Source organism: Camelus ferus, chromosome 4 (genome assembly GCF_009834535.1).
Source record: "Camelus ferus isolate YT-003-E chromosome 4, BCGSAC_Cfer_1.0, whole genome shotgun sequence".
Classification (NCBI taxonomy): domain Eukaryota; kingdom Metazoa; phylum Chordata; class Mammalia; order Artiodactyla; family Camelidae; genus Camelus; species Camelus ferus.
The window spans coordinates 62583162-62606623 of record NC_045699.1 but is presented as its reverse complement, the minus strand read 5'-3'; the positions used below and the strand labels follow the sequence as shown (position 1 = coordinate 62606623).

The 23462-nt window shown below is 36.4% G+C and overlaps 1 protein-coding gene across 1 annotated transcript in view; it reads left to right on the top strand.

The window, feature by feature from the left end:
- MEGF9 (multiple EGF like domains 9) overlaps positions 1-23462 on the top strand; it is a 74985-nt gene that overhangs the window by 14003 nt on the left and 37520 nt on the right. Inside the window, exon 2 of the mRNA XM_032478315.1 lies at positions 22302-22503. Within this exon, the coding sequence (XP_032334206.1) occupies positions 22302-22503 (202 nt within the window). The remainder of the gene's footprint in view (positions 1-22301; positions 22504-23462) is intronic.

Sequence of the window (23462 nt, the reverse complement as noted above, 5' to 3'; positions counted from 1 at the left end):
TGTATCATAATTTCCAACTAGATCATACATGCTGTGAAGCCAGAGGCTGCCTTGTTCATCTCTGGTTACCTCTTCCTCCTATCCAGAAGAATAACCAGCAAAGGGCAACGTGGAACTCTTCCCCAGACCTACCGCCATGGTTACTAGCCACAAAAATGGCCTAAAGTACAATACCTGCCTGACATGAAATCTTTTTTGTTTCCTTTTGTATAACCAACTATATCCTGAGATTGTATCTATTCTGGGAAGAAAAAGCTGTTGGGGAAACTGTCTTGGATCCTGTTTTAAAAAGTATAATAACCCAGGGCAGCAGCGTTTCATTTTGAAGAAACGAGGAAATGAAGGCCTGTAATTGTGAAATGATTTATGCAAGGGTAGTGGGGTAGCAGAGATGTACTATGGACCAGAGTTCTGTATCTCCTAGAGGTTAGCTTTTAGGAGGGACACAAGCATAGTTATGTCAAGCTGAAAGAGAACTTCTAAGTTGTTCAAGCTAAGAGTTATTGTTATCAGTGATAACTATCTGCTCAGGAGCCAGATCTGAATCATTCCTCTACCCCTTACTGTGTGACCTTGGGCTGTGTGCCTCAGTTTCCTCGTCTGAAAAATGGGCATAATAACAGCACCTACCTCACAGGGTTATTATGAGGATCAAATGATTACATGTGTGAAATACTTAGACTGCCTGGCAGAGAACCCTTCTGAATGTTAGCTTTTCTTTCATTTTAGTATTTTGAATACCTGTTTACTTATTGGAATACTACTTAACAATCTTTAAAATTCTTCACTACTGCTAACCTTTTCAATTCTGAATGAGTAGTGTCACTCCATTTTACAAGAACCTGAGTCCCCTGCCACCTTCACTGTCTTTCAGGATTTGTAGTCATTGTTCTTCTTCTTTTTTTTTTTTTTTGGTCCATATTGTAGATCTGCTTGCTGCCCTCTCTGGTATTCCTCTTGATTCTTTTTGTAGTGGGAAGTGTGTACTTTATTTGAAAGACCAAAGCATATATCCACACATACTACTATGGGTGTTCATTTTAACTTCACTTTCATTTTTTTGTTAGCTTAATCGATCTGTATAGTGGATTGTTTCCCAGAAAGAAGACTTAGATATCTATTATGAGTCAGATGAGTAATTTTGTCATTAGCCAGAATGGCATTTAAGGGCAAATAGTATACACCCAACTAAGGGACTTATAAGCTGGTGAAAAAGATGAAATGTGTGATTGTCAGAAATAGAGACAATATCAAATAATGATACTGAGTTGCTGCAAAAGCTTTGTGACCTAGTACTTTTCTGTGCATTAATCATCGTTTAACTTGTGCATAAAATTTCTATTGAAAAATTTGAAATGAATTCCAGACATTTGTTGCCAAAAAAAAAGTTACTGTTTCAGAGAATTCTTTTAACATGTGATCTTTCTTCTCAACAGCAGATGTTTTAACAGTTTATCAGAAAGTAAGCATTTTTCTTTGCTATATTTTTTGTTGATAATCTCATATAATATACTCGTTTAGAAATAACACACACTTGAAATCAGTGATTAACTAGTCTTCAGGGAATAAAGCCACAAGTGTCATTTCCTTATTGCTTTACCAATTTGCAATGATGTCTTCCTATTCTCCCTTCCTCCCTCCCTTCCTCCCTCCCTCCCTTCCTTCCTTCCTTCTTCTTTCCTTCCTTCCTTCCTTCTTCTTTCCTTCCTTCCTTTCTTTTTCTTTCTTTCTCTTTCTTTCTTTCTTTTCCTTTCTTTTCTTTTCTTTTATTTTTTCTTTTCTCTCTTTCTTTCTTCCCCCCCTCCCTGTCTCCCTTCCTTCCTCCCTTCTTTCTTCCTTTCTTCAGATGAGATTTCAGATCCTTTTTCACCTGTTTGTTTGTTTGTTTGTTTTGGTCTCACCATCCTAAAACTGGCCTTCAACTGTGTTGCACTAAGATGGTTCAGCTTAAGCCTTTGCATTCACTTTTATTTAAGTAACAGGGAAAAGGGTATGCTTTTGTCAACAAGTTTACATTGGGCTTTTCATGGTAACAAAATAAGGTTCTTTTATTCATTTGTCAGATCACAGTTAATCACCTGCTGTGCACTTAGTGCTGGATTGGATGGATGCTGGAGAGACAGATAAGATGTGGTTTCTGTCCTTGAGAACACAGTGGGGGATACAGAAAATCAGACTACAGATTGATAAGTTCCACCATAGTCATGCACGTACTACAGGAGCAGAGAAGGGACTCCTCACTCAAACTTTTGGAGAGGGAATGAAGGAGGATGTCCTTTCTGAAAGAAGTTTTCTCTGAGCTGAGTCTTGAGAACAACAGGCATTAGTCAGATAGAGGAGATGGAGGACACGCTAGGAAAAGGGAGCTGCATGTGAAAAAGAACGGAAGTAAGAAAACACTGCTTTTCAGGGAACTGACGTCCTCCGTGGTTCGAGTGGGAGAGGAGAGTATATGGAGGGTGGGGCAGGGAATGGTGAGATTTGAGGCTGGAACAGTTGGCAGTTGTCAAATCATGAAACATTTTGTATGTCATGCTCAGAAATTTATTCTCAAGGCAATGAGCAACTACAAGCCCCGTATTGACATGGTAAAGTCTGAGTTTTAGATCAGTCTGGAAACTACAGTGTACTCCTAAAAGTGATCCCCAGCAAAGATAATTAGAGGCTACTGACTGTCTGTCTAAATCTTTCCCAGCATTAATTTTGGATGAAAGGGTTTAAACGTTAAGATAATGTAATAATAGGAGGGGAACATGAATTAGTTTTCTATCCTCTCTTATTAAGCAAACATTTGAAACCTATTTTGCTTCTTGATGGAACACACAGACTTAGATGACTAAAATTAGAGACTTGACAAATAAAGCCAGCAATTGGTGCTGGACTTCTTAATGGATCTGGTGTTAGACTGAACAAACCCAAGTACTTCCTGTGAGCCAGGCACTGTGGAGCTGAGGACAGCATGGTGAATGCCTTAGGTGTTTACAGTCTGGTGGAGGGACAGACTTGTATGCAAATGCTTTAGGATACTTATGTGTTAGATTCCTTTACTCACATTTTCGCTTTCTATCCTTATCTCAAACCTTCAAAGTATGGGTGAGGAAGTCCAGGATAAAACAGATATTTTTTCCAGCTTTATTACGATATAATTAATGTATAGCATTGTGTAAGTTTAAGGTGTACCATGTGATGATTTGATGCACATACATATTGCTAAATGTTTACCACAATAGGATTAGTTAATACATCCTTCAGCCCACATAATTTACCATTTTGTTATTGTTATGGTAAGAATATTGAAAAGAGATATTTATATAAGGGAGGTATTTATATAATAATTAATGGTAAATAGCTACAATTTAATATTCCGTCTGCCTAACCCCAAATTTTTTCCTTTATTCCCCGCATAATATATTCAGCTTCCTCTGACAAGGCAGTGCAAATATATTTTCAAGCCTGAAGTAGTTTTCTTCCCATATTTTCTTAATTCTTTCCAACACTACCCAAACCAGTTGAATGAGCCTTGAAGGATCCAGTCATTGGTGGTTAAAAGTGCAGGCTCTATAAAGTCATTGCCTGGACTCAAATCCCAGTCCCATCACTTACCATCTCTGAATCTGTCAACCCACTTCATTGAGTTGTGAGTACTGTTATGACATGTTGCTAATGCACTTAAAACAGTGGAAGCACAAGGAAAGAATTCCCAAAATGTTAGTTGTTAAAATCGTCTTTGGGATAGCAACTCATCTTTTTCCAGGAAATTTTGCTAAAACACATTTAAATCAACCTGCCGTATTCAAATTAATCTCGGTGAAGAGTTTTGCCTAGCATGCATACTTGAAATCTGATCTCTTGTTCAGGGGATCAGTGGATGACCTTGGTATCATGAACAAACACCTAGGAAAATATGCCTGTGAAAGCAGCATAAAGACTCTAAACTTCTTTTATTATGGAAAATTTTGAAAAGAAACAAAAGTTGACAGAATAGTATAATCACATCTCTCATACCTGTCACCCTTCTGGACAACCATCTAAGCCAATCCTGCCTCATCCAGCCCCCCAGCCATTTACCCTTCTCCTATTTTATTTTGAAATAAATCCTAGACAGCATATCATTTTGTCTGTGATTATTTCAGAATATATTTCTAAAATATGAGGGGTTTTCCTATTTTCCTTAAATAGCCACAATACTGTTATCATTATCTAAACAAAAAAAATGAACAACTTCTTAATATCATCCAAATGCCTTCTTTTTGATGAGGATAGAGGGGAATCTTTCCATTTTTTTTAAACTAAATCTAGAGACTTGATTGAACAGTTTTGGGGAGTAGTAATGAAAATTGATAGTTTTTTGTTGTCATTTTTGACACTGCTAAATACCTCATATAGCCCAGCTAAGGATGAAAACTAGGATATAAGGACTCCTTGAATTGTTTGAGTAGAATTAGATACAGTTTATTATCTAGTTTATACGTGTGAGTAAACCGAGTCAAAAGAAATGGTTTGTTAACGGTCACGTAACCTGCAGGCAACTTGTGCTGAAATTTGTCATTTGAAGCAGGCTCATTCCATAAATATTTATTAAGTTCAAGAAACTCACTATTTATATTTCTTTTTTAAATGTCTATGGCCCGCAGTACTTTTTTTTTATAACAAGGACATTCTTCCCTTTGATCATCTAACTTCTTTTGTCTTTTGTTGTCTTAGAATTTTAAAATACTTTCCCCCTCCTCTGTCCTATGCTAATTTTTAGCTGGTGGAGTGACTTTAGGGCTAATACAGGGGAAATTTTGGTCTCCAGCAGAGGGTCAGTTGCAACTATGAAAACAACTCAAGCAAATGGTCTATTGATAGTAGAACATTTCATTATAAAAAGTTCTTTTCAAATTCCAGGGTATTGGTTGCTTGGTCACTGAAGAGTCTGTGCTACCATTCACTAGCACCCCGGGTGTCTGGGCAGACCTGGTTAGGAATGTACTGCTCATTTTGAATAAGAAAAAAGGATAGAGAAGCTGCCTCAAACGTTGCATCATCCAAGTCGAACATTTTATATCTGAGATGTAGGTGATGCAAAGCAGTAGTCTTTTAGAATATACCCTAACATACAAATAACTTTCATTTTGAGTGGTGCCAACTTTGATTACATCCAAATATCTCTTAATATACACTCACAGAATGACTACTATAGGGCACTGATGAAAGATCATTGCTTTCCTGGTCTCTGTGGGTGCATAAAATTGCTTTGATGTGTCAGGTCTGGTGTTGTCAACAAAATACCCCAGCGTACCAACCTATTTTATTCCCATTCTTTAATTTTTAAGCCCTTGGACCTTGTAACTTCCCAGAGTTTTATGTACTGTCCGCGCAACATTTAGCAGAAATGATGGGGCTGATGAAATGCGTCTTTGATATTGGTTCAGTTATGTATCTGGAATGTTTATTCCCCTGGGCTTTCCAACCGAGGGAGCCCAGCATGAACTCCTACTTTGGAAAATATCTGAGTGGGCAGACTTGTTTGCCACATTGCCCTCATTGTCTGTCTTTGTTTATTCAGCTGAAAAGCTGTCCTTGTCTCTTATACAGTCTTATACAGGCATGAATCTAAGGTCTCAGAAGCTGTTAAAATGGGTGGAAAAATTGTTTTGGGGAGGGGAAGGGTGAAAATTGTTATCAGATATTGACATGATGTGAAAGAAGGTGCTCTCTTAGGGAGCATAATGACTTTAAGGTCATTAAAAAGTAAAATTCTGATACCATTGTTATAGTCCTGTTTTATCAGGGTCTTTGATTTAATGTAACTTTCCTACCTCCTGGGTAAGAGACATTGATAATTCATTGGCACATATGGTTTGTTTTTGCAGCAATAGAAAACTAGGTGCATACCATCCAGCCCAGGTAGTGATGAGTTTCCTGTGGTCATAATAACATGCACATGCTCTTGGCATTTATTTTTCTGGCTGTCTTTGCCTCTCAACTGGACTGTTCTCACAGGCTGCTAAAAGGTCTCTTTGCCTCCATTCTTTCCCAGCTCCCTCTTTACCTGCAGTCACAGCTACATTTCTGAAATGAAGATATGATCATGGCATGTTCTTTTGTATAAAATTCTTCCAGGGCCACCCAGTGGCCCTAACAGAGTCCTTTACTTGTCAGCACTCCTGCCTCTTATTCTGTGTCAGAGCTACAATGAACTTTTCTCAGTCCTCTGTGCCCTGTTTTACATCCAGGTCATTACACATGCTACCTGTTTGCATTTGGGATATTCTTTCTCTCTACTCTTAGCGTGGCTACTAAGCCTCCTCATTCTTTGTGTCCCAGTCTGGATTTCTTCCTCTGGGAGGTGTTTAATTGGGGTGTTTCTCCCTGTGCAAACACATACCATGTTTTCCCATAACATTGTGGCGTATTTCCATTTTAGTGCTTATCACACTATATTGCTGTTTTGTTTTTCTCCCTGCTGTAAAACCTTAAGCTATATAAGGGCAGGAACCATGCCTTTCTTCCACATTGTTGTATCTTCAGCGTCTAGAAATTACGCTACCCATTTCGGGTACAAAACTAATTTGTTGAATGTTTGAATTAATAATCACGTGCTTTGCCAAGAATCTTGTCTCTAACAACATCAGAGAAGAATTCGGTGTCTCTGTTTTCATGTTCTTGACATTTTTCTTCCTATCTTCTAGTCTTCTTCATTCATTTGTCTGTTTATTCATTCAGTTATTCAGCAGAATGTTGCTTTGAACCTTTTAAACCCCCACACTTTGCCCAGAAGCACATGGAAAGTACATGCAAAAGGGAACTCCTGCATATACACACTGCATGTCTGCTTCCGCTGTCCATCCTGTCTGCAGTTACACTCTTCAGCACAAACAGTCCCCCTCTCCCCCGACAGCTGCCATGCTTGGCTTCCCTGTATTGCTTTCCCTCCTTACTATTTAACTACCTTCTAGCATACTAGATATTTAACTTGTTTGTTACTTACTGTATGTCTCCTCTTGCTAAGAGGTGGGGGCCACGAGGGAATGAATTTTGGTTTGTTTTATTTACTGTGGCATCCTCAGCACTTAATATAATGTCTGGCACACAGTAAGCCAGTCTGTATTTGCTGAATGAATGAATAAATTCATGCTCTCAGATGTGCTTCTTTTTCTTTTTTTACTCTTTCAGTGCATCTCATTCAGTCCTACTTCCAGTCCTGTGCTGTTTGTTTTCTTTTCTGTCTTTCATTTTTGGTACTTTACTTTTTTTTCCCCTTTATTTTATTTTATTTTTTTACATTTTTTTGTTGAGTTATAGTCATTTTACAATGTTGTGTCAAATTCCAGTGTAGAGCACAATTTTTCAGTTATACATGAACATACATATATTCATTGTCACATTTTTTTTTTTTGCTGTGCTGCTACTGCAAGATCTTGTATATATTTCCCTTTGCTACACAGTTTAATCTTGTTTATCTACTCTACATTTTGAAATCCCAGTCTGTCCCTTCGCACCCCCCACCCCCTTGGTAACCACAAGTTTGTATTCTATGTCTATGAGTCTGTTTCTGTTTTGTATTTATGTTTTGTTTTTTTTTTTAGATTTCACATATGAGCAATCTCATATGGTATTTTTCTTTCTCTTTCTGGCTTACTTCACTTAGAGTGACATTCTCCAGGAGCCTCCATGTTGCTGCAAATGGCGTTATGTTATCGGTTTTTATGGCTGAATAATATTCCATTGTATAAATATACCACTTCTTCTTTATCCAGTCATCTGTTGATGGACATTTAGGCTGTTTCCATGTCTTGGCTATTGTAAATAGTGCTGCTGTGAACATTGGAGTGCAGGTGTCTTTTTGAAGTAGGCTTCCTTCTGGATATATGCCCAGGAGTGGGATTCCTGGGTCCTATGGTAAGTCTATTCCTAGTCTTTTGAGGAATCTCCATACTGTTTTCCACAGTGGCTGCACCACTCGGTACTTTACATTTTAGTCCTATTTTGACACTGTAATCTTGGCTACCCTAGGCAAAGATTCTGTTTATCCATCTTTTTGTCTCAGATTACCATTACTCAACTAAAACTGGCTTCACATACCCTAACCTGGCATCTGAAGCCTAAAGAGCCATGATTGTGTGTATTGGGGAGGGGTGAGTGTGCATTCAGTGATGGGTCAGAGGTGAAACCTGTTCTTCAAAAACCTAGGTAGGACAGTAGATAAATAACTATAGTACAAGGCTGAGCAGGATCATATTTACTAATAAGGAATGTTAGTCATTGGGAAGAAATTTATGTCTTGTAAAAAATTATGAAACATATCAAGTTTCCAGAAAAGTATAGAGAGTAATGTGGTAAGCATTCCCTGTATACCTACCTCTCAGCTTTGTTGTATCTGAGTTGTCTCCCACATTTGCTTTGGGTTTTTTTTTTTTTCCATTTTGAAATAAAATACTAGATATGACTAAAGCCTCCAGTGTTCTTCTTTTATTCCGTTTTCTTCTTTCCTTACTCAGATGTAGCCAGTGTTCTGAATTTAGTTCTGTTCATTTAAAAATGTTTATATGCACACACACAAAATATAATGTTGTTTTGTCATCTTTTAAATCTTGCATAATAGCATCTTACAATGCTTTTTTCAATCAGTTTTTTTTTTTTTTTTGAGATTTATCCTTGCTGGTTCTTGTAGCTCTAGGTTATCTAAGTTGCTGTGTAGTTGCCCACTATATAGCTATGGCATAGCGTACCCATTTTCTTATTGATAGCCATTTCAAATAATGCTTTCCTTTCTTATTTCAAATAACAACAATGCAATGAACAACCTTGCCCATGTCTCTTCCTTCATATACAGGAGACTTTCTCTTGGGCAGGGCTTTGCAATTGATGTGCGTAGGAATCACCTGGGTGTCTTGTTAAACTACACAGTCTGACTCAGTTGGTCTGAAGTGGGCCTGAAGATCTGTGTTTCTGCAAGTTCCCAGGTGATACAGATCCATGGACCGCACTTTTGAGCTCCAAAGCACTCCTAGGTTGCACATCAGTAGCTTTCTAGATATCGCCACATTGTTCTCTGAGGATGCTGTATAAGTTTGTATATCAGGAGTGTATAAGAGATTTTGATTGTTCCAGGAGTGGCCTCTTTTAGATGACTGCTTACGTGTAAACTGTAGCCATTCCCTCTTTAAAATTAGAAACATTTTGGGGTGGGAAAACATAAAACAGTAAAGCAAAATTACTTCAGTGGATGTGTAGCTTAATTACAGTCTTTCTTAGGAATTGATCTAAATTCAATATATAGATGTTAATTAAACAATTTTTAAAAAGTTCACTTGTTTCTCTTCAAATAGTCACTCCATTTAGCGTTGTCAACCCAGACATGGCTCCAGCTATAAGATAAACTCTCCCAGATGCTGAATGGGGAAGAGAGCTGTGTGTCAGGCACCGTCCACACTGTTTCATTTAATCCCCACGTTTGTACAGGCTCACAGCTAGGTGCTGTAGCCGGTGTTTGTAGTGTAGTGTGCCTGGCTTCAAGGTTTGTATAGGAAATTAATTTACTAACTTTAGCTTCAGTTGTCTGCAAAAAGGGAGTAGACCAGATAATTAGATTCTTAAGTCCCAGCACTTAAGATTTCTTAGCTTCTTTGGTAAATTAAAAAATGCATTTACACATACTATATGATGATAGCTTCCACTCCACCTATGTTTTTATTATAATTAAACAACACACATAAAATTGACCATTGTAACCATCTTTAACTGTACAGTTCAGTAGTGTTAAGTCTGTTTACATTGTTGTGAAACAGATCTTCAGAACTTTTTCATTTTGCAAATTTGGAACCCAATACTCAGTAAACAGAACTTCTTTTCTCCTCCTTTCTCCCAATCCCTGGTGACTGCCATTCTGCTCTCTGTTTCTTTGAATGTGACTACTTTAGATACCTCATATAAATGGAATCCTGTAGTATTTATCTTTTTGTGACTGATTTCATTTAACATAATGACTTCAGGGTTCATCCATGTTGCAGCATGTGACAGGATTTCCTTGCTTTTTAAGGCTGAATGATATTTTATGGTACGTATATCCTACATTTTGTTTATCCTGTTCATCTGTCCGTGGACATTTGGGTTGCTTGCACATCTTGGCTATTATGAATAATGCTGATATGAATGGGGTGTGCAAATATTTCTTCAAGACCCTGCTTTCAGTTCTTTTAGATACATACCCAGGAAGTGGGATTGCTGGATCACATGATAGTTCTATTTTTAATTTTTTGAGGAGCTTCTATAATGTTTTCCATAGCAGTTGCACTATTTAACAATCCCAATCAACAGTGTGGTGATAGCTTTTAATAGTACAGAAAGTAGTGAATGGGATGTGAAATCAGAAGCAAAGTAGGAAGAATAGGTAAATTACACTGGTGTGAAGGTGAATTTCACATAATCAGCATCTGCTTCCCTTAGCTATTTTAGCTAACATTGCTTATTTCTCCAGGACTACTACTTTAGGAGTGGAGGAGGAAGCCAAATTCTTTCTTTTTTTGGTTTATTATTGACCACTGGCCCTGAGAATTTCTAAGACTGTTAACTTCCAGTAGTGCTTTAGCAATGGTGAGGGGAAGTTTGAAGGTGGTGTTTTGTATTATTTGCAAACTTGAACAAGGTCTTCGACATCTTGGTGTTCCCAAATACTCATTAAAAAAAAAAAAAAGAAGAAGAAGAAGAAGGAGGAGGAGGAGGAGAAAAAAAAGAAGCCTCCTGACCCATGTTTTAGAATCGTGACTTCTGATCATTTCAGTTTTCTTTTGAGGACACTGTGAGTGTGTGTGTGTGTGTTTTCAGAGGGAGGGGTAATTGGATTCCACTACTGGTATGTGCAAGAAGAGTGGGAGTGAGCAGTGGAGTTGGAAGAGGGGTTTCTTCTCTCTTGTGCCCTTATTTTTGAATCTGAAGTGTTACCCGAATGCTTAGTCATGATGATAAGGCAAAGAACTTCACAGCTTGCAGTGCAGAACAATGTTTATACTGTATAAGTGTTTGATAATAGTGAAGTGTGTCAGGAGAGTGGGAAGAATTTGTCAACATGTTTTGAGGAGTAAGAGGATTAGATAGGGAACACAAAGTAAGATAGCCTACTTCCAGTTCCAGAAGAAAAAAATTACTTCTTTTAAGTGTCCTTTGGAATAACTCAAAGGCTCAGCTGTTTTACTTGGCTCTTAACTCCAAATCTATTCAACTTTTAACGCTGCAGACAGATGTGTTTTCCACCTTGCAGTGTTTGCTTAATCAGAAAGCAAGCAGACTTAATTTCACTGTATAACATATAGACAGATATCTGTGTGTTTACAGAAGCAATTTTTACTAGTGAGTCTGCCCCAATTCAGATTTTCCTGTTAGGCTGCTACAATTTTATCAGTAAATCTATCGCCTCCCATCTCCCCACTCTAATCCTTCACACTGCTGCTAAGGATTATCTAGTCCCGGCAGGACTTTTTATGGCCATCTGACCTTGGGGAAATTACGTAATTTCTCCGTGCCTCCATTTCCTTATCTTATCCCCTGTATCACCATGTACCTACCTTACTGATTCCTTGAAAGTTTTGAATGTTAGTGTCTGTAAAGTACATAAAACAGTGCCTGGTATGTAACAAGTAAATAAATAAGTAAACAAATAGTAAATAGTAGTAGAGATAGTTATTATTATTATTGTTGTTGTTGCTATTTTGTTTTTGTTGTTGTTTTTGACTTCTGAAGCCCAACTCTGGGCCTATTACTACTCTGCTGAAGACTTTTCCATATTTCCTTTTGATTACAGCAAACTTTTTGAGTTTGCCAAGATCACTTCTGGGTACGTCAGAATCACTTTTGAAGCTTGTAAATAATGCATATTCCTGAGTCCCTCACCTCCCCCAAATAGAAATAGAGATTTCTGTTCAGTAGGTCTAGGAGGGACCCAGGAATCAGAGTTTCACTGTGCTCCCCAGGGGATTTTGAAGCAGATGATATTAGAACCTTATTTAATCATTCCATCTAGGATGAAGTGTAAACTCCTTAGTCTGGAGTTCAAGGCCCCAGTAAACCTTTTTGATATGTATTTTTCTCCCTCTATTCCTTCCTGTTCGTCTTTGTTGCAACCACAGTAAGATTTTCTCTCTACTCATGTTTCTCTGTGTGGCCCAGGTATTTTCCCAGGACAGTATGGCATAATTTTATGATCAAATACATATTTATCACTAGTAATCCACAAACCATTCATTTAATTATATGTTTAAAAATTGGCTGGGGATGAATGTTAAACTATAATTAATATATGGGACCCACCTTCGCTTTTTTGAAAGTTAGGAAACAGTTCCTAGGTTACATCACTGAGTGCCTTAGGATAGTATTTTTTAATTGACCTTTACTCTTGCTCTCATTGCATTCCTTTTCTCTGAACTCATTTTCCAGGTATTATAATCAGCAAATAGTTCCAGCCTGTAAGTTGCTCAGCTGTGCTCTGTAAATAGAGACACGAAGGTTAGTCCCAACCTCAGAAGCAATTAGCAATACTTGAAGTTTTCTTCTTTTTCTTACCTTCTGTTCTTTTGCTACAAAGTTAAGGTATTAATGAAATTGTTTAGGGTAATTTGAGTGCATTCTGAGATCGCTCATGATCCCTTTGCAATTTGTACTAATATCTAAGAATGCTACTTTGCTAAAAAGATTACTTATAATAAAATTGTAGGATGGGAAAGAGAAGTCGCTGTCATAGGTATTTTCTTTGCCTTGTCTCCTCTAATTCTTAGAACACCTTTGTAAGTTAGGTATTATTTCAATTTTATGAAGAGTCTTTACAAAGAGGGCAGGAACTTTAAGATCATAGAGCTTATAAACAATGTCAGTATTTGAACCCAGGTCTCTTGACTTCATAGACTCTTTCTACTATCATCTCTTTCTATTATGGCCTGGAGCCAGATTTCATGTGTTCAAATACATTTTCTGTGTTTGCTCCCCTCCCGCCTCCTCACCTCCCTTTAAACTCAAGGATACTGTGAAAATGTTGTAAATAAAAAATCTCATATGAATTCAAAGTTTGGTAGAATAGTTATTCTTCCAAACCATATATTGCAGTATTTGATTTATTCTGTATTTGATAGTGGCTTGACAGAATAAAACGCACTGTCAAAAAGTAAGCAATTAACTCTTATTAAATGGCAAAATTAGGTTTTTTTTAAAGACTTGAAAAATGCAAACAAATGGGAAAATGGTGACACAAAAAGAAAAAAAAATTTGCCCAGGTTCAGGTAGCAGTTTATCAGTCTAGCATAATCCATATCCATAACCCTTGACTCCTAAATCAGTACATTTCTTTTAGCGAGATACTGAAATACTAATTAGTAGTATTATTTTAGCTAAAAGAATGCATTTAAATAAACAGATCCCAAATACTAAAGCTTGTATGTTTGACTTTGAGCAATATATTAAGACTCACTAGTGCAAAGCAAATGCAAGGTGGTCTAAGTCACCAATTTGAGAATTATTTTTGTTGCTCCAGGAACTGCTCCCCACCCCAGTTTTTTACATAGAGATGTCCAACTGTTCCAATACCATTTATTGAGAAAAGCTTTTTTTCCTCCATTGAATTGCCTTTGCACTTTGTCAAAAATTAGTTGATGATACTTGTGAAGGTCTGTGCTTGAGCTGTCTTTTCCGTTGACCTTTGTGTTTATTCTTTCACCAATAACACGTTGTCTTGATTACTGCAGCTTTAGATTAAATCTTGAAATCGGTTATTGAGACTCCTCCAACTTTTTCCCTCTTTGGCTATTCACGTTTATTTGTTTTATTGTATTTAGCGTTAGCTTTTGCATATCTACTCAAAAGTCCTGCTGAGATTTTGATTGGGATTCATTGAATCTGTAGATCTAATTGTTACGGTATGCCTCTCCGTTTATTTAGGTCTTTTTTGGTTTCTTTCATCAGTGTTTTGTAGTTTTTAGAATAAAGACCATATACATGTTATTTTAACTTTATACCTAAGTATTTCATATAGACAGATGGCAAGAATTATCCACATTTTATAGATTGAATTACTGAAACACAGAGCAGATAGACTTACTAAAGGTCACAGAGCTGGTTAATTAGCAGCAAATTCTGGTTTTAAGGTATCCTGGGTCTGTCCAGTGTTTTTAGTACTTGTTTTCATAGGCAGAAGCTTCTCATGGTGAAAAGATGTGCACTGTGGAGTTATTTAGTTTGAGTTCCAGTCTGTTCTCTGGTACTGGTTAGTTGTATGATTTGTTTTCAACTCTCTGAGACTCAGTTTTCTCATTCAAAGAACCTACCTCACAGGACTGTGGTGAAGACTAAAGGAGGCTATGTGTGTCACTTTTCTAGTGTGATGTTTGATATTCATGCAGTATGTGCTCAATAACTGGTAATATCATCTCTGTTACTATAATGTAAAAGGCAGTTGTTACAACCTTTCCCAGGACTTGCCACCTTGTCTCATTAATTAGATGAATTGTCTTTAAATTGTGGAAAACTGGCAGTGATCCAGGGACAAGCACCAACAACGTGGTCCTTAAAGCATGAGACAGAAATTTTTCTACAAAACCTATATCATGCCCCCCCCCATATGTCTACCATAAAGTAGAAGAAATGTTTTGCAATAGTGAATTGTGATTGGGAATTTTAATGGATATATTTTTATTTTAAAAGGTAAAGCTTTCTTTAAAAGTGGTAGCTTTAAAACTTTCCACATTTCTACAAAGCCTGGTTTAACTCAAAAACTCATCAACTTTAATATTAAGTTTCCCAGCTTTGCAAAGATTTGTGACCCTACACTGGCATAACATAAATGTGAAATGTAATTTGAGTATCAGTGTTATGCTAGAGTAAGACCTTTTATAAAAATAAGAACTCTGTTGATAATTCCTTTTCCCTAGAATTCTGAGATTCCTGTACTCTAAACCCACAAAGATGAAATATGGGCCTAATAAAAACTACGTTTTGAAGTAAATACCCTGTACATTTAGGAGATGAGGCCTATAGTCAAGACAATATAATTTGTTGGGGTTTTTTTCCCTATTCTTTCGATGTACAGGCAGAAGTTTGAATTAATTATCCCTATTCTTTCCTTTTTCCTTTTCTTTTCAATTTAAAAATCAGAAGAGATGTTGTTTTTATAGATGCTGTCCTAGGTTTGTGAAAAAGGATGAAATTTTATGTTGGATAGATTCAAAGTCATTTTCATGGTCTTTGTTTAAATAAAGTAGGATTTTTAACGATGACTCTCAAAGGGAAATAAGAAATTGTATATGAAAAGAGAATGGGAATCCCCATCATCTTTATCTTTCATTTTTTCCCTCTTCTCCCTCATTTGACACAGGAGCAATTACAGTCTAAGGCTTAAGTTGAAGCCAAAGGGAAAAGAAAAGACTATTTCTTTTATTAAATAGCATTTAAAAATTTTTGTTTTTTATTGAAGTGTAGTTGATTTACAATGTTAGTTTCAGGTGCTATAGCAAAGCAATTCAGTTATACACATAAATACATATGTATATATTTTTTCAGATTATTTTTCATTATATGTTATTACAAGAAATTGAATATAGTTCCCTGTGCTGTATAGTAGGTGCTTGTTGTTTATCTTTTTTATATATAGTAATGTGTATCTATTAATCTCAATAAATAGCATTTTAAATCCTAAAATATTCCACAACTCCTTTTGAAGTAATCAGCTGAAACATTAATCAGTTCTTGCTGTCTTAATTGTAACATTAACTTTGAAAAAGACTGAATTATTAGTTGAGTCCCATGTTGACTTAGCCACAATCTAGCTAAAATAGTTGCTTGTGGTATACCAAAGCTTCACTCTAGCAAAATTTAAGAATCTAATTTAGTAAAACCTCATTGCTTTTTTAAAAAGTTTTTTTTTAATTTTTAAATTTACATCCAATAAAATTTACTCGTTTGGTATTCAGTCCTATTAGTTTTGACAAATGTACAATCAAGATACAGAACAGTTTCACTTTGCCCTCAAAATTCCCTTAAGCTCCTCCTTTATAGTTAGCTCTTCCTCTAATTCCCAGAAAACCCTTGATCTTGTTTCTGCTCTTGTAGTTTTTTGCCTTTTCCAGAACATCATGTAAGTGGAATCGTATACGTAGCTTTTTGAGTCTGGTCTTCATTTAGCATAATGCATTTGAGATCCACCCATATCCCTGCATGTCAATGGTTCCTTCCTTTTTATTGCTGAGTAGAATTCCATTGTGAGGATGTACCACAGTCTATCTGGTTCACTAGTTGAAGGACATTTGGGTTGTTTCCAGATTTGGGTGATTATGAATATAGCTGCTATGAATATTTTATTACAAGTTTCGGTATGAACATAGGTTTTCATTTTCCCTGACAAATACCTAGGAGTGGAATTGCTGAGTCATATGATAAAGGTATATTTTACTTTGTAACAAACTGTCAAACTGTTTTCGAAAGTGTCTGTACTATTTTGCATTCACAGCAATAATTTTTGAAAGTTTCAATTGCTCTGCATCCTTCCTAGCAATTGATATTGTCAGTTTTTTTTGGTTAATTTAATTTGAGCCATTCTAATAGTTGGGTACCTCATTGCCTCTTAATGTGCAATTTGCTCTTTGACTTCCATTCAGTAGGTGTTGTTATAATGGTTGCATTACATGTATAGAGAATAGAACTGCTTTTATCTACTTTTGCAGGCCAGACTATGGTTCAAACTCTCTAATAACTGACATATCCATTTTGCACCTAGAATTTGAATGACTGACTGAATGAATAAATAAATAAACTTTATCAGAGCTCTGTGTATATACTTACCAAGTGATGATGTTCTAGTGAAGATCTAATGTGTGACCAGATCTTAAAAATATTTGTTATATTGCATACTTACTTTGTATTATATTCTTTGTCTCATTTAACTTTTTAACATTAGAATACAGTTAATAGAGGAAAAAGAAGGGAAAGGAGAAGGTAAAAGAATAGATTATTCCCTGGGAAGTTGGGAAGATGTGTTTTTTCTTTAGCTTTAGGGTACAAAGCAGGAAGTGGTAACAGTTGTTCTAGTGTGATGAGTGCTGACGTGACTCTTGTCACATGTCAGTCCATAAAGCTCCTCAAATATTTTATATCCTGGAATCAGCTTATTCCCGTCTAATAATAAGCAGAGAAATTCAATTTCTCCATGATTATGAGTGACCTCCAGATACTGCCTTACGAAGCGATTATGTTTTCCTGAAAGAGCTACTAAAGTGTTCTTATTTTTTATTTCAATGTATATTTTCAGGTAATTTTAAACTTACTAACTGAATTTTTAATATTTGAAATTTTCATTATAAGATTAAGTAATGAGTCTTAATACATTTTAAATACATATCTTCTAATTTTTGCTGCTTTGAGATTGAACAGGAGATGCTATCAATATTATAGTACATTTGATATGTCTTCTGAATATGGGGAAGAATGAAGAGTTTTGGAATGGCCATGAACAGTTTTTCTTTCTTTTTATTTTTCTGGTATTCGTAATAGGTTTTTAAAAATACATTCTCTCAATATCTGAAGGTACTGAAAAGCAAGAGTGAAATCACTGTTGGAGGAATGAAAAGGAGTCAGAGATTGAGTTTTGCAATGATTATTTCCACAATTTTGCAAGAGGCTGTAGATAGAATTTCAGGCAATATTCCTGAACCAGATTCCTGTGAGTGTTCTTTGTTACTTATATTTTCAAGTGTTTTTTCAGTAGATATGCTTGAGTGCAATACTTGTTTTGTAATCATTTTAATTCAGCAATGAGGTGTTTTATCAATTAACATTTCTTTGAGATTTGCATCATAAATTGACTAAGAACACAATTTTTTTCACTTTCTTCTTCAAATCTTTCACTTCTTTTTTATAGTTCTTTTTTATCTGCAGAAAGCTAACACACATTGTACCAAACTGCCTTAGTCTCCAGATATAGTTAATTACAGCACTCAGAAAGGACTTCAAAAACAGGCACAGAGAGACAAAGGACACATTAACTAGGACATATTATTACAATTAATGTATTTTTAAAAACTCCCGTCAAAGTGGCTACAGATACCAAAACACAATTAAAATTCTCTAGATAATGTAATGGACTTTTTTTTTTTTTTAACTGAGTTGAAGACATGAGTCGGTTAAAAGTTGGACACAGGGAGAAGCCTACTAAGTAGGTGTATGAAAGACCCAGAAAAGGTCTTTAACATGTTCAAGGAGATAACCTCTTACCAGGACAGGTGTTTGTGCACAAAGAGGGGACTTACGGGATTTCTAAACAAAATTACTCTTTCTCTTTTCTTTAGTTAGTGCTGAAATTTTTCATCTCTTGGCCTTGGTGAGGAACATTTGAGAAAGTGCAGTGTTTAATTTAGATGCAGTGATTGCTTTGGATACTCTACATCAAAAGCATCCCATAAGTTCAAGGTCTCAGAGAAAAACACCCATTTATTGTCTCTTCTCTGGGCCTTTATATTTCTATTTTTAAACAGTTTGGCACCAGATTTTAGTTTCTTATTTTTCTTCAGGGTTCAAATCACTGTATTCCATTGCCCTTCAGAACCCAAACAAAAAGAAAATATATCTCCGCTAATATATATGTTACTCTTCTCTGATTATTTCTCTGTAGAGTTTTCCTAAGAATTATAGGGCATTGAAAGGAAACTTGGTATTCAAATGATAGAGAGTTTATTCCATGTTTACTCCTAGGCAACAAAATGAGCCTTTTGGCATTTCATTTAGGCTTGTCTGTGATTAGCTTTTTGTGTCCTTCTCGTGTCGTTTCACTCCCATTAACATACATGCTAGTGACTTACCATCAGTCATGTCACAGACTCCTTTGTGCCGCCCTCGGGTCTTAAGTTGCAACCTCATTAAAAAGTCAGCACTTCATCTCTTGTCTTTGGATGTCTGTCCTTCCCACTGCTTTTATCCATTGATTTGTCTTTGCTTCTTTTTCATATTGCCAGTCTCCTAGTAAATTACGTTGTTTCTGTATTAACTCCTGTCTGGTTCCATATGAATGTCAGGCTCTGTGAAGGCTGAGAGTTTCCTCTGCTCACAGGCTAACAAGCTATCCTGACACAACTGAACGGATGTTCATAGTGCTTTATAGTATGCTTAATAGTATGTTGCTCATACTATTCATTTAATTTGGGTCATTTCAGCTGAGGTTAAACACCGAGATAGGGCCTTGAATTCTGAACTCCAAGCAGAAAAGATGCATGTGTTCCCTGGTACTTAATGTGCTTCACTTCAACTTCCTTTCCCTTGGTTAATCTGAGGAGGAATGTTAGTGAGATAGCGTATTTTTGTCTTGATACATCACCTTCCTGGATGGTACTTTATCCTGGCACTAGCGTGGCCTCTCGCTGAAATATTTGCAATTCACTTCACTACTGTTAGGATGATTAGAACCGAGGGCATATAATACATAAACGCTCTTTTTCATCCTCTCTGAAACCATGTCCTAAACCCTTCTGTTTTCATCATTGTATTTGTAGGCACCCATATTGCTAAAGCATACAGCCTGGCATATGAAGGATTACCCTCTTCTCCTCTACCCAGATGACCCACAGCTTGGATTCCTGAATGTCGGGATGCTAATTCATTTCACAGACATTGTCCAAAACTGTCATGGTAGTAAACCCAGTCCCAGGCTTTCAGATCTCTTCCACGGGGAATAAAAAGGCTGTGGCCTGTGACATCTAAACTGTGTTTAAATTACTTTATTTGGTATCCCTTTCCTCCGGCTATTGTATTAATTATTTCGGCACTCCAGACCACTTCCCGTTTGTGTGTTGGGGCTGAGTGTTATAGGTACTATCCTATGCTCTGTTTACATATGAGAAAAGGAGGGCCCAAGGAGGCTAACTCACTTGTCTAAGTTCATAAAGGTAGTAAGTGGTAGAGCTGGATATAAGCCTGTAGTGTCTGCCTCGATGTAGTCCGTGCTCATGTCTGCTTCACTTTACTGCCTCTTTAGATTATTGTCCTATGAGACTTCTAGGTGGTAGATGTTGTTATGGCTTCACACTAGGGGCAATAGAATTAGAGTTTATGGAGGAGTAAGTTCCAGCTGATTCTTGAAATATGGGATAGGTTTGAATATGTGGAGAGGAGATAGTGTTCCAAGGAGCACAGAGTGAGTAAAGGTTCAAAGATGGGACTAAAAAGAGTATGTTCAGGGGATTATGAAGAGGTTAAATCAGCTCTATAGAAATAAATAACCAACGATCTTGCTTAGTACTGAAGGTTTATCCACAGGACTTTATTGAAAAAACATACTTAGTTTTTATCTCAAAGTTCTTAGATTAATTGGATTCTTTCAGAACAGTTAACCTAATTTTATCTCATTTGTTGGGAACACTGATTCAGGTTTCAGATGGACATACATTGGTAAGGAAATAACAGGGTACAATTCTCAGTCCTTATTGTAGAGTTTTATATTTGTTCATTTTTCTTGAGCTAGTTCTGCCCACACCAGCATAATTTGGTTGGTTTAACTTGTGATGAAATTGGTCCAGCAGGAGGAACTGGATGTATATTGGAATTATGCCAGGTTTTGGAAGATTATGTTATATTTAGCTTTCTGGTCATTTTTGGTGGAGTGAAGGTCTTGCCATGAAGTTGTTATTGGCAGGTTTACAGACCACTAAACATGGCTTCCTTATTTACAAAAACCACACACACACAGAGACGCACACACACACACACACACACACAGAGAAACTAGAAATAATATAATGTGAAAATATGTAACTGTCAAAGAAACGTCATGCTTACATAGCCTAGTAGCAGTAAGAATCCTGATTGATATGGGGAGCTGATTCCTAAGTTTACGACTGAAGAAATCAGAATTCTCCTTTTGGGTTTTATAACTAATTCACCGCTCAAACTTAAAATACACATACATAAATAAATCACCTTCTCTCTCTCTATTCATTCATTCATTTGGTGTATTTACCAATTAGAAGAGGTATGAAGAGCAGGGAGATAAGCTGACACCAAAGGTTAGGAACTGAAGTGTGGGCCAAGAGGTGGCCAAGTGGAAATATCTTTGTGGAATCCTTTGACTTGTGTAGATCAGCTGCTTGTGATGACATGAAGAATTTTAAAGGTTAATTTCCTTGCCCAGAACAGAGAAGCAAGCTTCTTTATAACTTTCTATTTAAGACTCTGGATTTGCAGTTATCCAGTAACTTTAAAAAAAAATCATCAAACGTTACATTTTTTTTTCAAGCAGCTGAACTTTTATCTGTAAGTATAATGCCATTTTATATAGTTCCTTACCTATTCAGAAGTATAATTTGTACCATAGATTCCTCTGGGCTTTTAAAACCGAGGTTTATAGCTATTTTGAAATGGGGGCTGTTCCTAAAGTATGTACAAGGCTTTATTTTATCTGCAATTGATTTTAACTACGTGTTTTTACATATGCTTACAAAGTCTCATGTTGATACTTTGTCAAACAAGTTGAAAATACATTATTTTCAATAAAATGAGTGTAAATAATAACCGAAAACAAATCCTAAGTGACCTTTAAATGTATCTGCATTAAGAGGCTAAAGCCAATGACATCTAAATATTTTCATTCAAAGAACTGCTTGAAATATATCTAAAGGAAATGTTTATTTTCTAAATCTTTTAATTTGGGAAAGAGATTCAAATGGTGATTGATTTTAACCTACTGATCAAGATCCTCCTGTAAACATTCTCATCTGGGAATTTTTCCTCATTTCCTCACCTTAAAGTTTCAGTTCTCCATTAATTTCTTCCTGGGAAGAACCTACTAGTTCATGATTCCAGCTGTAGCACGATCATGTCTGACCTGTATAAATTCCCACAGTCGACCATCTGAGCCTTAGGCTTTTGCTGCTATCCAATGGGATTATTTATTATCTAACATGTTGTCATTCCAGCATGTGCTCTCCGTGCCTTGTAGGTAAGCATAGGCCCTGCCTTTGGAGATTTCTAATCCAGAAAAACTGATACTATACAGACCCACCCACAAATTGGAGTGTAGGGTGAGAGGGCTTGAAGATGAAGAGTACCAGAAAGGAAATCGAGAATGTTAGTTTTATAATTATATGAGTGATAATGTAGTTTATATACTTTACTGTGTATAATTCTTAATTTAAATAAACTAAATAGGATAGAAAGTGAATTTGAACTAGGATTAATTTTATCCATCTTTACGAATTTCTCGTGAACATTTATTAAGAAAAATAAAATAGAGTTCATTTTATTAGGAAAGCATTGAATCTCAGTTGATAATATCTCTTTCCTTCTTTTCCTTGCAGAATATGTATGTAACTGCTCTGTGGTCGGAAGCCTGGATGTGACTCGCTGCAACCACAGCACAGGGCAGTGTGAGTGTCAGCCAGGTTATCAGGGTCTTCGCTGTGAAACCTGCAAGGAGGCCTTTTACCTGAATCGTACTTCCGGGCTCTGTCTACCGTGTGACTGTAGTCCACATGGAGCCCTCAGCGAACTCTGCAACAGGTAAGCTGCAGAGGTCAAAGGTAAAGTTAACTTTACTTTATCAAAAGAAAAAGGCCCCTGCTCTCAAGGACCAAACTGGCTTAAATAAAGCAGGAGAGGGGCCACAGATATACAAAATACTTCATATATGTTTTATCACTTTGTGTATTTAATGTCAAGATTAAAAAGCTTCTAATTTACTGACTTAGTTCTTCAAAAGCACCTGGGTCACCAGTTTCTCTTTGTGATAATTTCTCTGAATTTCATGGAAAAAAATATTGAGGAAGCAATCTGTTTTCTGGAAGCAATATCTCCAGGCATTTCCAGTGAAAATGTTCTTGTTAGATTCATTAACATGCCATTGGAGTTTCAGGAAACTTGTTTTGGGTTTATTTTTTCTCTTATAAAAATTCTAAAACTGTTTCTTTGCACATGTAAAGCTTAAACTGGATAATATCCTAGTTTCTTTAACTAGCATGAAAAAAGACTGGTTTAACTCTATGTACCAGTACATTTTGGGGGACCAAAACTAGATTAAGCAGAAGTTGTCTGGAAATTACCTTTAAAATAGTAAATTATTTGCAGGAGACTTAATCTAGTAGAGCATAATTCTCAAATTGCCCCATAATCTGAGAATTTGCCTTCTACTGCACTGAAAGTAATTATTCTTTGACCTTGTGTGCGATAACTTAGCTTTTTGTAGACCCCATGTCAAAAAGCTGAAGAGCCAGTGTTACTAATGGAAAAGAAAAGAGCTGTAGGATCAATCTAACCTGCGTATGGATCCAAGATCTGCTGCCACTTAGGGGCTCTGTGTTTCTGCAAGTCATTTAGTTTCTCTGAGCCTCAGTTTCTTCTCAATGTTGTTGTGAAGGTTAAATGAGTAGAATCTATGTAAAATATCCAACACACATCACTCAATAATTCTGGTTTCTTTTAATTTTAAAGGAATATTGTTAGCTTAACCAGGGAATATTTTA